Raw genomic sequence first — 20659 nt, forward strand, 5'->3', positions numbered from 1 at the left:
TTCTTTTTTGACTATGTTTAATTCTCTTAGATTAGGTAATTCTCTATTTCCTGGGTCAAATGTAGCAGGTATTATTATCCTGGCCAAACCTGACGAGACCTGACTTCATGTGGGTCATATAAGCCTATATCATTACTTAACGTGGACCTTAAGATTTTAGCAAAAGTTCTGGATAATCGTTTGAACAGGGTAATGACTCGGTTGGTACATCCAGACCAGGCTGATTTTATTCCAGGCAGAATGGCGGCAGACAATGTGCGCAAAATCATTAATCTCATTTGGTAGGTGAAGGAGGAGCATATTTCCACTGTATTGCTTTTGGTGGATGCTGAAAAGATCTTCGACATGGTGCATTAGCCCTTCTTATTTCACACCTTGGAAAAAATGAACTTTGGGTCCTTTTTCCTCAGTTAGCTACATCAGCTTTATAGTCACCCGAAGGCTTGCTTTAAGATTTAAAGGTACCTATTCTAACTTTTTCACAATACAGCGAGGAACTAAACAGGGATGTCTTCATCTGTTATTTGCTTTATTTTTGGAACCCCTGGTGATAAAAATACGTAATTCCGTTAATATCTTTGGAGTTTCAGTAGGTTATGTTAATTACAAATTGTCTCTTTTTGCTGATATTTTATTTACATTAATGAAACCTTCTTATTCTCTGGTAGAGGCAGATATCCATCTGAGACAAAGCTGAAGAAGCAAGTAATGCTGTGGGGAGCAGGAGGGAATTAAGGGCCAAGCTGCCATCTTTGGCGCTGCACTCTAGCACACCCCCGACTCTCAATTCTTTGGTCATAAACTCTCTGCACCTCGATATGGCATTGACTATAAGGGGGGCAAATTTGCAATCTCCAAAGCCAGAGCAACTCGTAGCCTGTTTGTAATGCCCAAACATAGGAAAGGAGTGTCAGCCTTTTTTCTCAGGAGTCAGTAGTCTTGGGAGTATTAAGGAGGATTTGGAATCTCAAACCCAAATGCAGAACCAGCTCTGATTGGCAACAGGAAGTACTAGACACCTGATAATTTTCCTGACAATGGGAAGGAAGACCCTACTGCCCAGTAAGCCCCAACACACAATCCCCCGGGATTCTGTGTCCCCTGCTAGAGAAAGCAATAGACTAGAAAGCTGTAGGAGTACATATATAGTAATATTTGTCCAGATATTCAGTAAGCCAGTGAGTGGACAAGATATCCGGCTAAAGTCTGCCAGATAACTTGTCCCAGATATTCAGTGGGATAAACGTCCCACTGAATATCCCCGAATAAATTTACCCAGCAGACTTTAAACTTAACCAGCCATCTTTTGACTATAGCCAGTTAGATTTAAAGTTATCCAGCCTCGTATAGCCAATAATTTTGACCTTAAGAAGCTATATTCAAAAGAATACAGCCGGTTAAGTACCAGAGGGCATTTAACAATAAAAACATCACACTCAGGCCTCCCTGCCAAACACTCAGCACTCCAAACTCATTATGAAAACAGTCCCCTGGCAGGTCAAGTGACTCCCTACCCTTCACACCCCTTCAACTGCTTGGTTGGGTTTTTTTTAATGTAAGTTTATCTTTCACATACCAGACTCCTCCTCTCAGTAAAAAGATGCTTAAAAGAAGGCTCCCACTCAGCATCTTAGCCAAATATATAGCGGCATTGGCCTAGTTAGGCAAAAAACTTCATCCTCCCTCTTAACGTCCACAGAACCCCTCTTTTTTTATGTGCCCCAATATTCAAAAAGTTGCTATTTAGCTGGATAACTTGTCAGTTATTTTATGATTGTATATGTGGCTTTGTAAGCCACCCCGAACATTCTGGAGGGTACGGGGTATAAATCATTTTAAATAAATAACAACTATCCAGCTAAATGGCTTTGAAAATTGAACTTGCTTTTTTTTTTTTAAGGCATTTTTCAGTCTCTTATAAGGGACTGCAGATTCTTCTCTCTCCTTATGAAAGAAAGCAAGCAAGCAAGCATAGAGCATGCCAGAAGAGGAACTACAAGCGGAACATCAAATATAAATTAAAATAAAAATAAAATATCAGCTTCCTAAAAAAAAAAAGGAAGAAAGAGTCCCTGAACTTTACCCTTTTGAGAAAAAACTCCTCACTATACAGTCTGATACCTAGATATCATCAGGAAAACATTATACATGGGTTTTAATATTCTGTTACCTGATAATTTCCTTTTCTTTAATGAAGACGGTAATCCACACCAATGGGTTGTGCACCCTTACCAGCAGATGGAGACGGAGCAAAGCTGACATCATGTATATATATATATATATATATCAGTGCAGGGATATATATAATCATATATATATGTTATCATGATATATATATATATATAATATATATAATATGTTATAATCATATATACCCGTGCAGGGATATATATATATATATATATATATATATATATATATATATATATATATATATATATATATATATATATATCCCTGCACTGATATCAGCCTCCAGTATTCTCTGCAAAAGCCAACTGTGGACAACTAAACAATACATGATTATAACTATTAACAAGACACCATTCAAGCACTCAGTTAACAGGAAAACACTGAGCTCAGACAAGGAATGTAATATCACTAATCTAGGGACTGGATCTGACACTTACCAGTAATCCCTGGAATCGCAGCCACTCAGGAGGACAATAGCACCACCATCTGGCAGCCAAGGGCGGGAAGGTGGATGAACCTGTCTTCATTAAAGAAAAGGAAATTATCAAGTAAGTAGTAATTTCTCTTTTCTTAGCATTCAGACAGGTTAATCCACAACCAGTGAGATGCACCAAACCTACTCCCAAACAGGGCGGAAGGATGCCCGCAGTCTGATCAACACCGCACACGTGAAGGCTGTTGTCCTCCCAGGCCTGGACATCAGAGCAGCAATGTCTGGAAAAGGTGTGGAAGGAGGACCACGTCACAGCTCGGCAAATCTCAATCTCAACAATCTAATCTCCGCCCATGACACTGCCTGAGCCCTAGTGGAATGAGCCCAAACCTGACTAGGCAAAGGCTGCTCAGCATCCGCATATACGACCGTGGTAACCACCTTAATCCAGTGGGCTACCATAGCCCACAACGCCAGCTCAGCCTGTTTACTCCCACCATGGACTATAAACAGTTGGTCAGTCTTCCTGAGAGGTTTAGAACCTCCAAATACTGCATGATATGCTGCTTGACATCCAAGGTCCATAACAGATAATATTTATCCACATCTCTCTCCCTGTCCATTATCAGCAGGGTATCAATTGATTGAAGTGAAAATCTGAGGCCACTTTCGGTAAAAAAAAAAAAAAAAAAAAAAAAGACAGAACAGTTTGCAGCTGGACCACTCCCAGAGGCACTTGCAGGAATGGTTCCAGGCAAGACTGAGCCTGCAGCTCAGAAACTGTGTGTGCAGAACACCGCCCTCAAGTAGGTAACCTCAAGGAGAGGCTACGCAGTGGTGGGACTAGCCAGAAATTCCAGAACCAGATTAAGACTCCACAAAGGCACCAGCAGTCACAAGGAGGGATGAAGATGTTTCACCCCTTTCAAGAACCGGGCTACATCTGGATGGGCTGACAAGGGTTCACCATTTACTTGACCTCGGAAACAGGCAAAAGCCACCATCTGTACCTTCAAGGAATTAAGTGCCAAGCCTTTAAACAACCCATTCTGCAAAAAATCCAAAATAAGCTGGATCTTAACCGAACAAGGATAAACCCCTTGGTTCCTCACACCAAGCCTCAAACACTCACCAAACCCAAACGTAGGCTAAGAAAGTGGAGAACTTTCACGCTCAAAGCAAGATGGAAAAACAGCAGTGGAATATCCACGCTTCAGCAACCAAGCCCTCTAAAGGACCATACCATATGATAAAAATTGAGCTGGATCTTTGTGAAAAATAGGCCCCTGCCATAGCAGATCCCTGTGGACCGGTAATCGGAGAGGAGAGTTCATCAGGAACCTCCGCAGATCTGCATACCATGGCCTCCTAGGGCAATCTGGCGTCACCAGAAGCACCAACCCCGTGTGTGTCTCAATCTTCCTAATCATTGTGCCCAACTTGGGTAATGGGGGAAAAGGCATATAGCAGCTTGCTTTCCGGCCACTCTGCACAAGAACATCGATACCCAAAGACTTCAGATCTCTCCTATGACTGAAGAAATGAGGAACCTTCGCATTATTTGATGTCGCCAGCAAGTCTAGAAATGGGAGGTCTCCATGACCCACAATGAGCTGTAATGCTTCATTTAACAATTGCCATTCCCCTAAATCCAGACTCTGTCTGCTGAGAAAGTCAGCTCATACATTGTCTTTTCCTGCAATGTGTGAGGCTGAGCTCTCCTGAAGATGTACTTCTGCCCATTCCATGAGTTGGGCTATTTCCATGTCTGAGCCAAAGAAGAATCTTCATTTTAGTTTCTTTGCGTAAAGCATTATGGATGCTATTCAAGATTGATTGACTTTGCGCACTGGAAGCTAATTTTAAAGGGAGGACGAGCCTTGGAAGATTGAATCGGTGGGAGAGGGAGAGAGGCAGGGGATATCAGAGAGTTGGTATTAGTTTAAAGGGGAAATTTATGTTGGGGTATCATGGCTTTTGGAGGGCAGTTTGTCTTCAACCAATTGCAGTATTTCTTGGTTTAATGTGGCTAACCCTTTCTTTTCAGAGAGAGAGAGAGCTGACCATTTTACATCGCACTGTCCTTGATGCTGGTGCATGTAGGGTTTCAACGAGCAGTGGGGCTAGGCTGGGGGCTCCACTGATTGAAAGGAAAAAGTGGGTCATCAAGAAGATTTTTCATTTACCCTTTAAAGTATGGTAGGGACCCAGATCTTTTCATGGAACGAAAATGGCCTTAACTCCCCAATTAAAAGGAAAAAAATCCTATACACGTGCGAAAAAGTGGAGCTTCTATAGCCTGCCTTCAAGAAACTCATTTATCAGACACGGAGAGTAACAAATTACGCCGGGATTGGGTGGGATCCTGTCATTTTTCAGCAGCCATGGGGCAAAAAGCTGGGGTAGCTATACTCTTCCACAAAAACGTAAACTCTAAAGCTACACAGACAATAACAGACCCAGACTTTTCTAAAGGACAAATGGGATGAATTTTTATTACACAACCAGGCTCATACCGCCACACCCCAACTTCTCTGGGAGACTGGAAAAGCTGTTATGCGTGGGGAAATCATTGCTTTCTTAAGTAAGAGAAAAACATCTAAACAGTGTGATCCTACAGTTGGAATCTCAGGTTCATTCAGCTAAAAATAGACCAGTCCAGACCACTACCCCAGAAAATAAAACCATATTCTTTGTGGTTCTGGAAAGCCTCAATTCCCTTCTTCATTACAAAGCCCAACAATCATTACAGATTTCTGAATATAATTTCTACAGATATGGTAATAAAGCGGGTAAATACCTTGCTAATGCCGTTCGGACAGCCAGGGGGAAAACAGTGATTACCAAGATGAAAAAAACAATAGGGGAGGTGGTCTCTTCTAAGGCAGAGATCTGCGAGGTATTTAAAACATTCTATGATTCCTTATATACTGATGATATACTAGGTGGACGAAACGAGGAAGAAGACTTCTTCAAAGGCCTGCCTCTCCCCAAACTCTTTGAGATGCAATTAGCTTTCCTAAATAGACCAATTCAAACTTTTGAGGTTCTACACGTTATCTCTGAGACCAAATCAGGGAAATCTCCGGGCCCAGACGGAATATCCTATGACTTTTATAAAATCCTTAAAACCAGTCTGTTGGTGCATTTAACAAATTCTTTCACCAGCACCCTGACTGAGGGTATTCTCGCCTGAGTTAAATACCGCCCATATCACTCTCCTAGCCAAACCTGGAAAACACCCTTAAAATCCCGCTTCTTACCATCCCATTTCATTTTAAATTGTGATTGTAAGATCTTAGCAAAGGTTCTAGCCAACAGAATCAGTGTAATACTCCCTTCACTTATCTCTGCCCACCAAATGGGTTTTGTCAAAGGTAGAACCGCAAGTTTGCATATCAAACTTCTTTCCGCCATGAACATCTGACAAATTCACCAAGAACAGGCCTTAGCTATAGGCTTCGATTCTGAGAAGGCATTTGACAGGGTTTCCTGGCCATACCTATCCTCAGCTTTGCAGAGATTTGGCTTCCAGGGCACTATTCTAACATACATCTCTCTCCTATACAATAGCCCAACTTCCTTTATCCTGGCCAATGGATGTAAATCTACAGCAGTAAACATTAGAAGAGGGGTGAGGCAGGGTTGCCCTCTTTCGACCTTATCTCCAGACATTGTAGGTTTCTTTCAGTCCGCGGATGACATGTTATATAGAAACAGAGAAACATAGAAATGACGGCAGAAGAAGACCAATAGGCCCATCCAGTCTGCCCAGCAAGCTTTCACACTTATTTCCTCATACTTATCTGTTACTCCGACCACTGAGTTCAGTGCTCTTATTGGTAACTTTTTTGATTTAATTTCCTTCCACCCCCGCCACTGATGCAGAGAGCAGTGTTGGAGCTGCATCAAAGAAGTCTAAGGCTTAATGTTTGAGAGTAGTAACCGTCGTATCAAGCAAATTACCCCGATGTTTGTATACTCATACTGCTCAGATCAATGCCTTGTTAGATGTTGTCTGGATGTAAATCCTATTTCTTCATTCCCCCCTGCCAGCAGTGAGCTGCGCTGGCTATGCATTCAAAGTGAAGTATCAGGCTTAATTTGTTAGGGGTAGTAACCGCCACAATAAGCAAGCTACTCCCACGGTTATTTGATCTTATGTTGATCTTCTTAACCCACCCCATCATAACCCTTCCCCCCTTACTAAAAGTCCAAGAGGCCTTTGGTAAGTTTGCAGGTCTTAAAATTAACCAGAATAAGTCAGAAGTACTGGATATTTGTGGGAATGTCCGACCCTCCAGTCCAGGTACATTCCCATTAAAATGGGTGGCTGGAGATATGAAATAATTAAGAGTGTGAATCCCAGCTAACTTATCTTTATTATATGAGGCTAATATCACTCCATTGTTGAAAGCTATGGCTAACTCTCTATCTCATTGAAAGAGTCTTCCTCTATCTCTCTGGGGGAAAATACATCTTCTCCAGATGATGATAATCCCTAAATGGCTCTATATTTTCCAAATGGCCCCAATTTGGATTTCTAAAAGAGATTACAAGGGAACTGAAAAACGTTTTCGCCTCTTCCTGTGGAATGGTAAGAAAGCCCAAATATCTCTACAGATCTTAACTAAACCCTTAGCCCAGGGAGGGATTGGCTGTTCCAATTTGAGGATGTACAACCTAGGTTTGATGCTGGGTTGGGTCGAAGACTTTATCCTAGAATCCTCTAGATATATTCCATATTCCCATCTTATTCAATGGTACAAGATCCCATCACTGAATTTTGTAATGCAAAGTGACCCTAAGGTATTACCCCACCATTAAAAATCCCATCTCCTGACTGCCTGGGCTTTTCTATGACAAGCGGTGGGCCACCCAAACATCACCTCTTCCCTATTACATTTCAGTCAAAATCCTCTGTTCCCACCAGGTTTAGGGAAGACAGTTTTCAATAGCTGGAAATCAAAAGGACTTAGAAGCTTTTACCAATTATTCTCCCCAAAGACTCAACAGTTATTTAGTTTCCAAGAACTGCAAGAAATATTTCAATTACCATCCCATCATTTTTACGGATACCTACAAGCACGTCATTTTATTGAATCCTTCGGAACAACACTTCATGAATCGAATTCCTCCATAGCACTGCACAAGATTATTCTTGAGGTTCCAAAAAAAGGTGTGAAACTATCCATAGCTTTTATCCGTAAAACACTTGTAAACACCATCCAAGATAATACCCTGAGAATACTCTACCAAAAATGGAAAGCATGGCCAGACTTCCATCTATCCTTTCAAATTTTTAAAAACTTTTTTTCTGGATATTCCAGTGATATCTGAGAATATCATGTTACGGGAAACCCAATTAAAATTTCTTTGGTACTTTTCCTGGACACCTTATAAGGCAATCAAGGCAACTCAATCCCCAACAGACTGTTGCCTGAAGTGTGACTCAACCCCAGGAGACTATATTCAAATGTTCTGGTCATGTCCTCACATTCAGCATTTCTGGCAACAAGTACAATGTCAGTCAAAGAGGATTATGAGTACAGACTTACCAAATGAGTGGAGAGGAGGGAGGAAGTGACGTTACACTAAGAATGGTGGCTTAAACTGAGCACTACGAGCCTGACCTGAATATATCCTCCCGAATCGCAAACATCAGGGCAACGTGGCAGGTAAAAAAGCTACTGGCAGCTAGCAGAAATCGCCACGATGTCAGTGAGAAAGAAAGTGCCTGATTTGAAGCACTTCTCATTTGAGCACGCCATGTTGAAAAACCCAGCGGCCCTGAGGACAGCTCTCTGCCAGAAAAGACTTACCAAATGACCCAAACATCCGGCTTTTTGGGAGGGGGGTCCAAGGAAGATCAGAACGAGATGTGTATGGTCAAACCTTAATTTCAAAAATGGGTCTTATGGGTAAAAAGGTTATATTAATACATTGGCTAAAGAACTCACCTTCCTCTGCGGAACACCGATTTCAAAGAATGATTAGAATATTTACGTTTGAATTCCTTTCTGCGAAGAGGAGTTCCCCTAAAAGATTTCATGCAATATTGGAGACATGGAGACCCTTTTACGCATTTTTATCTCCCAAAATTAAGGAAAACATAAATAGTATTAGTTGATAGATTTTTCCTTTTTCTTTTTTTCTCTTCCACTTATTATTACTTTATGGAGTTTGTTATTGGGAAAGGTCAAGAAACCTGAGGGACACTAAGGTGTCTAGGTACCTATACTTTATGAGTAACCCTCTGTATAGCCCACAGTCTTGCACACTAACATAAGACCACCTACTTATCTTCAGTAAGACATATAGTTCGATTTTATGCCTTTAAGATATCTTATCCCATCTTACCTTTATTCTAGAATACAATACCAACTCCTGGGGGGGGGGGGGGGGGGGGGGGAGGGAGGGGAGACTGGTTATAGGGAAGAAAGAAGATAAAAATTTGAGGTTTTGACTGTGTTTTATAAATACTTGTTTAATTTCAAGCTATAATTCTCTTTTGAGCCACTCTGTGCAAAGGTTTTTGGAACAATTAGCATAGCTTTTACTATTAGTACCGTTAACACTTTTTACTCACTGTTTTGTATCTGTTCTATATATACCAGTTTTGCAGTATGTTTGTAACGGAGTCTCTAATAAACATGATAGAAAAATAAAAATTTTACTCTTTACCTGAGCTCAGCCCATCCTGGCCAAGTATAGAGTCTGTCTCAGGCTGCAGGGGAGAAGGCGCAAAATGCCATCACCACCTGCACCCGCTAGCCTCTCAGCTGTTTTTCTCTCTACAGCTAATTCTACGCCAGAAAACTAGCTATCGTACCAAGGCACACTACTGAGGGTGGGATTCGCAGATATCACCTCAGGAAAACTCAGCTGAGGGAGGGACCATACAATATCACCACAGGAGAGAGGGGCAAATTCTCTCTTTTCTTTTTAAGCAATCCCCAGTAGGGAAATGCACGTCCATCTGCTGGAGACAGAGAATACTGGCAGGCTGATGTCAGTGCTGAGGTATTTATGCCGTGATATCAGCTTTGCTCCAACTCCATCTGCTGGTAGAGGTGCTTAACCCACTTCTTGTGGATTAACCTGTCTGAATGCTAAGAAACTGAATATTACAGTAATTCATGTGATAAGCAGGAAATTATATAATGCTTTCAAGCTATGATGCCTGATCCTGCTTTTTGGATGGCCACCAAGTATCACTTCCATGTGCCAGCCAGATTAGAAAGTATAAACCTGACCTGGTAATCAAACCCAGGATACCCGTAATGGAGAAGGTTTTCATGGGTAATGATTCAGATGGACTGAATCAAATCACGGTGAACCTAGAAGATGTGGTAGGCCTGATTGACAAACTGAAGAGTAGTAAATCACCTGGACCGGATGGTATACACCCCAGAGTTCTGAAGGAACTAAAAAATGAAATTTCAGACCTATTAGTAAAAATTTGTAACTTATCATTAAAATCATCCATTGTACCTGAAGACTGGAGGATAGCAAATATAACCCCAATATTTAAAAAGGGCTCCAGGGGCGATCCGGGAAACTACAGACCGGTTAGCCTGACTTCAGTGCCAGGAAAAATAGTGGAAAGTGTTATAAACATCAAAATCACAGAACATATAGAAAGACATGGTTTAATGGAACAAAGTCAGCATGGCTTTACCCAGGGCAAGTCTTGCCTCACAAATCTGCTTCACTTTTTTGAAGGAGTTAATAAACATGTGGATAAAGGTGAACCGGTAGATATAGTATACTTGGATTTTCAGAAGGCGTTTGACAAAGTTCCTCATGAGAGGCTTCTAGGAAAAGTAAAAAGTCATGGGATAGGTGGCGATGTCCTTTCGTGGATTGCAAACTGGCTAAAAGACAGGAAACTGAGAGTAGGATTAAATGGGCAATTTTCTCAGTGGAAGGGAGTGGACAGTGGAGTACCTCAGGGTTCTGTGTTGGGACCCTTACTATTCAATATATTTATAAATGATCTGGAAAGAAATACGACGAGTGAGATAATCAAATTTGCAGATGACACAAAATTGTGCAGAGTAGTTAAATCACAAGCAGATTGTGATAAATTGCAGGAAGACCTTGTGAGACTGGAAAATTGGGCATCCAAATGGCAGATGAAATTTAATGTGGATAAGTGCAAGGTGATGCATATAGGGAAAAATAACCCATGCTATAATTACACGATGTTGGGTTCCATATTAGGTGCTACAACCCAAGAAAGAGATCTAGGTGTCATAGTGGATAACACATTGAAATCGTCGGTTCAGTGTGCTGCGGCAGTCAAAAAAGCAAACAGAATGTTGGGAATTATTAGAAAAGGAATGATGAATAAAACGGAAAATGTCATAATGCCTCTGTATCGCTCCATGGTGAGACCGCACCTTGAATACTGTGTACAATTCTGGTCGCCGCATCTCAAAAAAGATATAATTGCGATGGAGAAGGTACAGAGAAGGGCTACCAAAATGATAAGGGGAATGGAACAACTCCCCTATGAGGAAAGACTAAAGAGGTTAGGACTTTTCAGCTTGGAGAAGAGACGACTGAGGGGGGATATGATAGAGGTGTTTAAAATCATGAGAGGTCTAGAACGGGTAGATGTGAATCGGTTATTTACTCTTTCGGATAGTAGAAGGACTAGGGGACACTCCATGAAGTTAGCATGGGGCACATTTAAAACTAATCGGAGAAAGTTCTTTTTTACTCAACGCACAATTAAACTCTGGAATTTGTTGCCAGAGAATGTGGTTCGTGCAGTTAGTATAGCTGTGTTTAAAAAAGGATTGGATAAGTTCTTGGAGGAGAAGTCCATTACCTGCTATTAAGTTCACTTAGAGAATAGCCACTGCCATTAGCAATGGTTACATGGAATAGACTTAGTTTTTGGGTACTTGCCAGGTTCTTATGGCCTGGCTTGGCCACTGTTGGAAACAGGATGCTGGGCTTGATGGACCCTTGGTCTGACCCAGTATGGCATTTTCTTATGTTCTTATGTTCTTATGCAGCTTGGCAATGCACTGTACTAAACACTAGGCCAGGTATGGTGAATTCCAGTCCTCGAGCACCAGGTTTTCATGATATCTACAATGAATATGTATGAGAAAGATATGTATGCATTGCCTCCATTGTATGCAAATCTCTCTCATGCATCTTCATTGTGGATATCCTGAAAACCTGGTCTGTTTGTGGCACTCGAGGACTGGAGTTTGTCATCTGTGCATTAGGACTGTGTTTCACTGGCAAAGAACTGCTATCAAAAGAGTAGGATGAGATGAATATGAAGCTTCAAGGAAACCAGCTGACATACAAATACTTCACAAGGAGAAAAATGATACATAAGAACATTTCTTTTATCTGAACAGAGTCCCAATGTGCCTCACCTGATATTTCTCCTCATGTGTGAAGGCTTCTGCGCTCGTTTCTTTTTGGCATCCTCAGAGGGCGAGCTCTTACTCTGATTCTGTGAGGGACGTGCCTTCCGCTCACTCTTGGTTGAGGTAGTTGAACTAGAGCATTTCCATTCTTCATCTTCCCCATGCTGAGCATTCTCAGCATCAAGCAAAGCTTCCTGGGACTGCTCTGAAAAGGCAATACAACATAGTGAATTTAGGTCAGAGTATATTCTATGCAGCTCACAGTTTTCTGGGACCAAGACTTCATGCCATGGACTAGCTGTTTTCATTTCAGAAAATAGCAGGATAATTAAGAACATAGAATAGAATTTCTGCTTTACCGCTCTGTTTCCAGTTATAATTTGTATTAATGGCTCATTATTCCAAGTCATAAGCAGTATAAATGAGCTAATACCATTATACAGGTTTCTTACAAGTCTCCTAGGTACCCTAAGTTAACATTCAGATGTTGATAATCATAATAATAATGCATGTCATCTAGTATTGTGACCAAATAGGTGGGTAAGAATATTTTTAAATCTTGACATTATAGTTGTTGGCAGTCACTATGTTTTTCCTTGCTGAACTATGGTATTCTTTTTAAATAGGGAGAACAGCTATGGTCTCCAGTTTCTTGCAATTCAGTGACCACAGCAATAGCTACATGAGATTGTAGGAAATTGGAATTTTCTTTTAGAATCAATTCTTGTTCTAACTCCCATATCAGTCTATACCATTATTTGTAAAAAGCAGCGGAGTGTCTGATCAATGACTTCTCCCTGATACAGTCTCAAGCTGAAAATTAAGCATCCTAATAACCTAGCCAATTCGGCTGTACCTGCCTCAGTTTTTTATATGTTCCCCAGTTTAGGACATGTAATTGTAAAAAGAGACCGAAGATAGTAGTCTTTACAGAATACCCCAGTTTCCCACCAAAATAGAAAAGAAATGGATTTATGAAGATGAGATCATATAGATCATAGTTTCCCAACCAGTGTGCTTTTCTGACCTGATCAATGTGCCACAGAAAGGTCACCATTGCCTGATGCTGAAATCCAGACTAGCACCTGGGTTTTGCCCTTACCACCCTGCAGCAACAAGAGACACCAGAGGTGACTTTTAAACATATAGGAGCTCCTTTTTGAGAACATATTTTTTCAAGCATACCTCTCCTTCCTTGCTACCAGCATATGGGAATTAATGGGTAGCATACAGAACATGGATAGGTGTGCTGCACTTTGTGGAGAACACACAGTGAACATAGCATCTTCTTCCTCTGAGTTATTTCAGCCTCTGTCTTATCCTCAGACTAAGACAGGGAGAGGATACAGTTCACACTGAATGTGACTTGCTGAGTGTTGGGAGCAGCAGTAGCTGAGGAGCTCTGCCAGGCACATGCAACAGCCAAAGTAAAACAAACTTGTTTACCTATAAACAGGTTTCTCCATAGACAGCAGGATGAATCAGCTCTAACATGTAGGTGACATCATCTGATGACGCCAACATGGACCCAGTTCTCAGAAATCCGTAAAGACTTTACTGAGCATGCGTGGCATTTCTTCTTTGTGCACAATGCCTTGTGATTCCCTCATTCTCTTCCAGAGCTCAAGCTTTAGCAAAGTAGTTGATTCCCAGGGAGGTGGGCAGGCCGGTATTAAGTATGGCTAATTCATCCTGCTGTCTCTGGAGAACCCTGTTTACAAGTAAACAAACTTGCTTTCTCCATGGACAAGTAGGTATGAATTAACCGCAATGTGTGGGGAGTCCCAAGCTGAGATCTGCACTGCGGAGCAAATCACTTAAAAAGACAACTTGGCCCCACCAGGTGGAGAGTACACTACTCTGTGAACAGACTACATGGAACTGCTGGTCTGAAGTTACTTTCTCCTCGGGACATGCTATCCAGACAACAGTAGGACGTGAAGGTATGAACAGATTTTGCAAATGTCTCCAATAGAAGTGGCCACTGAAGTCGCCATAGCTCTCACTTAATGAGCCTTGACAAAATCTGTAATCTGTAAACCAGTCAGAATGTAACAGTGCTATACAATTTGCTAACCAATTGGACAAAGTTAGTTTGCCAAATGCCCTTCCCAATTTATTGGGATCAAATGACCCAAACAGTTGAGCAGCTTGACAGTGAGGTTAAGTTCTCTTTAGATAGAATAATAGAGCTCAGTTCAAGGAGTGAAGAGACCATGCTTCTTTCTACACATGTGGCCTTGGAAAGACTGTAGGTAGCACAATAGCTTGATCAACGTGGAAAGCAGAGACCACTTTCGGAAGGAGCTTGGTATGAGTTTGTAGAAGGACCCTTTTAAGAAAAAACTGAAGGCATGGTGAATGCGAAACCAGAGCCTGTAGTTTACTTATTCTTCGTGCCGAAAAGACAGTCACGAGAAACAACACTTTCAGGTGAGAAACTTCAAATCCACCAACTTGAGAGGTTTGAAAGGAGTTTATGAGTTGAACTAGAACTACACAGCTTCCAAGGCACTGGAAGTTTACTGACCAGAGATTTGGAATGTCACACAATAGTACTGAGATGCACTTTGGCTGAAGAGGTGCTATAGCCTGAGTACAAGAGGAAGAAAAGGAACTGAAGCAAGTCTGTCAGACCACAGGAGAAGAAATCCATCAGGTTCCCTACACCAAGTAGAGAACTTCTTCCATTTGAAACCACAGGATCTTCTGGTGAAGGTTTCCTGATGGAAATCATAACATCCTTCCCAAAAATTTGGAGGAGTAAGGAGGCGATTACTGTATATTCAACATACATGCTGGGAGGGCTAGCAATGGCAGGTTTGGATGAAAGAGCGTGATTTCTTCCATGTGATGACAATCTGAGATGTTCCCAATAGAACCGGAGACTAAATTGACAGATCGACGCAATATGGATATCATGCTTACCATGAATAGGCTGGTGCTATGAGGATTAGCCTTGCCTTAATCCCAGAAGAGCTTCTGGATGTTTCTTACAATTATAGTAGAGTAATTGGTGGGTGCTCATAAAGTAAACTAACACTTTAGTCTACAACAAAAGCATTGGGAACTGATCTGCAGCTAGGGCATACAGGTACATGCTCTGTAAATTCAAATAGCAAAAACAATTTCCACAAACATGATCAACACTTTTAGGTCCAAAACTAGTTAGAGAACCCCAGATCAACAGAGAACAACAAAATAGTTCAAGTATATTCCCTTGAATCTATTCAAATCTGATATTCTCATAATTGCTTTGATCGGAAGGAGGTGAGAGACTGTAACAAATGGCTGTTTGATTTTCTAGGTCTATTGGCAACTTGGAAATAATACAGGATCAAGTAGGGGGTGAGTGAAACTATGTGGTATCGTTCTACTATTTCCATTATCCTCGGGTCCTGGGTGGAAGAGAGTCAGGTCCCTAGAAAAAACTGCTTTCTCCCCAATCAGGCTGATCCACTAAGAAGAGGCGAAACAAGTCAGGAATCATGTTTCTTGTCTTGTTTGTAAACCATGGTACTTGAGTTTCACCTAAAAATGACCACAGGCAAAGTATGTTTATTTGTTGAATCTGCTTGAGGGCATTCCTCTGAAGGAATGCAGCAAATTGATACTGTCTCTAGACATACTGTCCAGGCCTCCGATAGTCCTAAGATAAAAATGCTTCTTGAGTGCCAGTTCCTTGATTCTCTTTTCAAGACACAAACTGAACAAGCCATAAACTTCAAAAGGAAAGCCTAGAAGACGGCTTTTCAAAGGTAAATCTGTTAGCCACTGACCTATATTCCTTTCTTGATTATTCCTATAGCAATAGCCCTAGCCAACTGAGAAACAGCATTAAACCTACAATCTTCCGGTATCATTGCTGACATATTCAGGAGTGGAAGACAAGTTCTAGGAGGACGCAGATAGCATCATCGCGTTCTAGAGACAAAGACTTCAGGAAAACTAATTTTCTCAAAATGGGGGTGTACCTCAAGGAGTCGTTAGTTGGATGGAGAAAATCTAGGGGAAGTAGAAAAGCAGTGGGCAAAACTAAAAGGAGATATCATAAGGGCAACTAATCTTTTTGTTAGGAATGTAAATAAAGGGAAGAGGAAAAACAGACCATTATAGTTTTCTAAAGTACTTGAAAATGTAAGGGAGAAAAAGTTAGCATTCCTAAACTACAGGAGATAGCAGAAAGAGGAAGAAAGGTGACAATGTCTTAAAAAATTAAGAAAAGCTGGGAAAGTAGTCAGGAATGCAAAAATTCAAATAGAAGAAAAAATAGCAAATACAGTTAAATGGGGGGGGGGGGGGGGGGGGGGGAGAACAAGACTTTTTTTTTTTTTTTAAAGATATGTTAGTGATGGAAGGAAGTGCAAAGGTGGCATTGTGGGACTCAAAGGAGAAGGGGAGGAATATGTTGAGAATGATGAGGAAAAAGCAAAATTGCTTAACAAATATTTCTGTTCGGTGTTCACTGTGGAAGGGCTTGAAACAGGACCACATAAAATAAACACAAATAAGACTGGAAGTGAGGTAAACCCTTTTCAGAACAGTGTGTTCATGAAGAGCTAACTAAAATTAAAGTAGATAAGGCGATGGGGCCAGATGGGATACATCTGAGTATACTAAGGGAATTTAGAGATGTCCTGGTAGCTCTGCTGATTGATCTTTTCAATGCTTCTTTAGAGTCTGAAGTAGTTCCGGAGGACTAGAAAAGGACGGATGTGGTTCCTATTCATAAAAGCGGAAATAAGTAGAAGGCTGAGAACTATAGGCCAGTTAGTCTGACCTCTGTGGTGATCAAACTAATGAAATCACTACTAAAATAGAGGATAGTGCAATTTTTGGAATCCAATGGATTGCAAGGCAGAACAGCTTTACCAGAGATAAATCTTCTCTGATAAATCTAATCAATGTCTTTGATTGGGTGACCAGAGTGTTGGATCAAGGAAGAGCGCTAGATGTAGTGTACTTGGATTTCAGCAAGGCCTTTGACATGGGTCTGCATGGAAGACTTATAAATAGTGTGCCCTTGGTATGGATCCTAGAGTGACTGACTGGGTTAGAAATTGACCGAGTGGATGGCGACAAAGGGTAGGGATAAACGGAGTTTTCTCTGAGGAGGTGTTGTTATTAGTGGTGTACCGCAGGGATCAGTCCTTGGAAACCTCGTCCCCTGGCCGAAGCATTGCTCCCTCAATGACACTGGCAACGAGTTCTTCCCCTGGCGAATCAGACATAGTAGACATGAAAAAGACATGATGGATTGCTATTATTGAAGGACAAAAAGAAAGAAGAAAACAAGGTACAGAAATAGTGTCTTTCCATCTAACCTTGAGCAGCCATCTTGCTTCACCCTCCTCTGCCAACTTTGAATAATTCTGTGTCATCTTCAGATTTGATCACCTCACTTGTTGTTCCCATTTCTAAATATATTAAAAAGCAATGATCCCAAAACAGATTCCTGGTGCACTCCACCTTTCTCCATTGGGAAAATTTCAAGGAGCTTCTGCTCAACTGTACACCAGTGAAACAAGAAGAGGATCCACTCTGTTAGGCAGATTGACTGTAGCTCCGCAGAGTCTTATGTAGCTCCTCCATTTTCCAGGTTGTTGACTTTTGAGATTGCAGAGACATGTCGCCACAGTGACAGCAATTTCCCTGGTCATCCAGTCTAAGGCAGCAGTAACTGAGGTCATATCCATCCATAATGGATATCTTCCTACAGCACATACAATCTTTGGAAACCACTTACTGTGGGCCTCTTGGAGCTGGGCAATTTATGAAGAAAAGTTTTCCTTCTTTTCTTCAAGATACAAACTGAAAAGTGATGTTTGCGGGGGGCTCCTGAGACAGAGGCAACTTTAAATATTTAGAAAAATAAAGCTAAGGATATCAAAGAAGAAAACATTTTACTGAGAGATGGGGTACATGTTCATGCAGGTGCTCTGACAAAAAAAGACTGAAGGGGCTCATGAAGAAACACCTAGTCGGGAATTCCTACACATGCTCAGTATGAGCTTAGAGAGAATAATCTACTTGGTGCCATCAGATGACATTACCCATGTGTCATAGTCAATTCAGCTCCACTTGCCATTGGAGACTATATGGCAGACCCAAGCTGACAGGTAACTAAAAAGAAATACACTGGAAAATACGAATGAATGGTGCCAGTTCCATCTACGGTAGCCAAGATGAGCAAGACTGTGAAGAGCGACGTGCTCTGCTGGTGCTAGCCACAGTGACTGAGCAAATCAAACTGTAAGCACTGCATGAAGAAAAAAGACAAATTATTACCACTGGCTGTGAGAATAGCCTAGAGGTAAACTGTACAGAGTGGTGGTTTTGATCTTAATAACAATGGTGTGACTTCAATGGTCTTCCAAAGTGGTACCTGGTGAATCTGCACGGAGCAACCATGCTTTAATGAACATGAGGAGGCTGGATGTTTTGGACACATTCAGAGTAGCTATGAAAATTATTAGAAAGCATGATAAGAAGAGGAGGAAGTGACGTCATCCATGCAGACAGCAGCCTGAATCTATGGCTCCTCTGCTCCGACACAGAATCCAATAGCATCCAGCACTCCCACGGCACCGAATCGGGACCAAATCGCACACAGAGCACCCCAGCATCACTCTGATGTCGAGTCGGAAAAAACCGCTCGATTTTAAAAAGTACTCCTACCACAAACTTGCGCTGCCTGAGGACTCGCTGGGAGACAACATGGCGGCCGGCAGCGTGGACGCGGCGGAATCGCCGGGGGAGATAGCTGAGGACCCGCTGGATTCCTCCGAATTGCCTACCCGGGCGGACATGAAGCGCTGGTTTGCGGATCTCAAACACGAATTAGCAGCTAATACTGCTGATCTGCGTGCATCCATAGAGGATATTAAAGGGGACCTGGCCGAGAACGGGAGGCGTCTGTTTGAAGTGGAGACCAGAGCGGAGGCAAACAGCGAGGAGGTGAAGGTAAACCGTGAGAACATTACCATAATTCAATCTGAGGTGGAACGTTTACTAGAAAAGGTCGAGGACCTGGAGAACAGGTCCCGCCGGAACAACCTCCGTTTTCGGGGCGTGCCTGAACTTGTGGATTACGCGGATTGTGGGGCTGTAGTTAAACAGATCTGTGCCATGCTTCTAACTGCGGGAGAACCAGACCAGCCCTCACATGAGGCAGTGGAGGTCCACCTTGTCCGGGCGCATCGGGTGTTGGGCCCGAGGATTAACAACTTGCCTAAGGACATCATTGCCTGTTTCCAGGACTATGTATTAAAGGAGAAGATTGCAGGCATTGCCCGGCGACAAAACAAGTGGCAATGGCAAGGCCATGAGATCATGATCTTCATAGATCTCTCCCCGGTGACCATTAAAAAGAGGCGGGATTTTAAGCCGGTTACCGAGCTCTTGAGAAGGGAAGAAATCCGCTACCGCTGGCTATTTCCATTTGGGCTGTCCTTCTCAGTGAAAGGAGCTGCGCACCGAGTGAAAACCCCGACGGAGGCCTCGCAGGTGTTACAGGCAGCGGGCTTTGGAGCGCTGGCGGAGCTGCCCGCGGCATCTAAGCCACCTATGCGCAAGGACGACCCGCCTCGCTGGCAAAGGGTTAATCGAGGGGATAAGAGGCTCCGAAGACACCCAGACCAAGGCCCGCAGGGATGAGCTTGGTTTGCATCCCAGATGCTGGTTGCTCTGAGCTTGCACTGAGTGGCTACTTTTTGCTTGTGCTGCGATGTGCAGGCATCGACCCTGCTGGAAATCGTTAGCCCTGTGCGGCTGCAGGACTTTTAGAATGTTATACCGTTTCACTTTAGCAGGTCCTGCTTTATATTGTTATACTGTGGGTTCCTAAAAGCACCACCGCTCATTTGCTCTTTTAGCGGGAGTGCTGGAATGTTTACTGTTGTTTAATTGAAAGGTTTAAAGCTGTTGGAGAGGGAAGGCTGTTGCTGGAATGATTGTATCCTCCCAGATTTACAGGGTGTGGGCCTCTGCGGAGGACCATACCGCTCGGGGGGTGGGGGCGCGGGGAGGGGGACTAGAGGTGGGTAAGCATTCTGTTTATTTCCTGGCTGGGGGACGGCCAGATGTGTGTTCGAAGGACAGGATGGGGGATTACTGTTGTTTAGCTTTGGATCGACTACACTCAATTAGCTAACCGGTATTCCTCATGACGACCATACATATTCAAACCTTAAATGTTAAGGGTCTCAATACCCCCTTAAAACGCCAATCCCTTTTTTCAGATTTGACTCAGCGCCACATTATGATAGCGTTCTTACAGGAAACACATTTGAAAAAGCGCTATGAACGCTTACTACGTAACAGCGCCTATCCAGGCCAATATTGGGCGGCGAGACCACTGGCTCATAAATACCTGGGGGTGGGTATCCTTATTCATAAGGATCTGCACTATGAATTGTTGGGTTGTTATCCAGACCCAGAGGGACGCTATGTTTTAGTCAATGTAAACATTGCGGGAGTCAAGTACTCACTATTGAGTATTTATGCTCCAAATGATGCCCAGGATCTCTTTCTGGCCCGTTTGTCCCAGTTTCTTGACCAGAGTGTAGAGTGTCACCTTCTTATCGGAGGGGATTTTAATTTAACTACGAATCCTAGACTGGATAATTCTAATAGT

At 42.4% G+C, this 20659-nt stretch overlaps 1 protein-coding gene across 1 annotated transcript in view; it reads right to left on the reverse strand.

The window, feature by feature from the left end:
- The window catches only part of RAD54L2 (RAD54 like 2), a gene marked incomplete in the record, with an annotated part of 296852 nt that overhangs the window by 206916 nt on the left and 69277 nt on the right, over positions 1 to 20659 (reverse strand). The window contains 1 exon segment of the mRNA XM_029599564.1: positions 12031 to 12229. Within this exon segment, the coding sequence (XP_029455424.1) occupies positions 12031 to 12229 (199 nt within the window).

This window comes from Rhinatrema bivittatum, chromosome 4 (assembly GCF_901001135.1).
Source record: "Rhinatrema bivittatum chromosome 4, aRhiBiv1.1, whole genome shotgun sequence".
Taxonomy (NCBI): Eukaryota; Metazoa; Chordata; class Amphibia; order Gymnophiona; family Rhinatrematidae; genus Rhinatrema; species Rhinatrema bivittatum.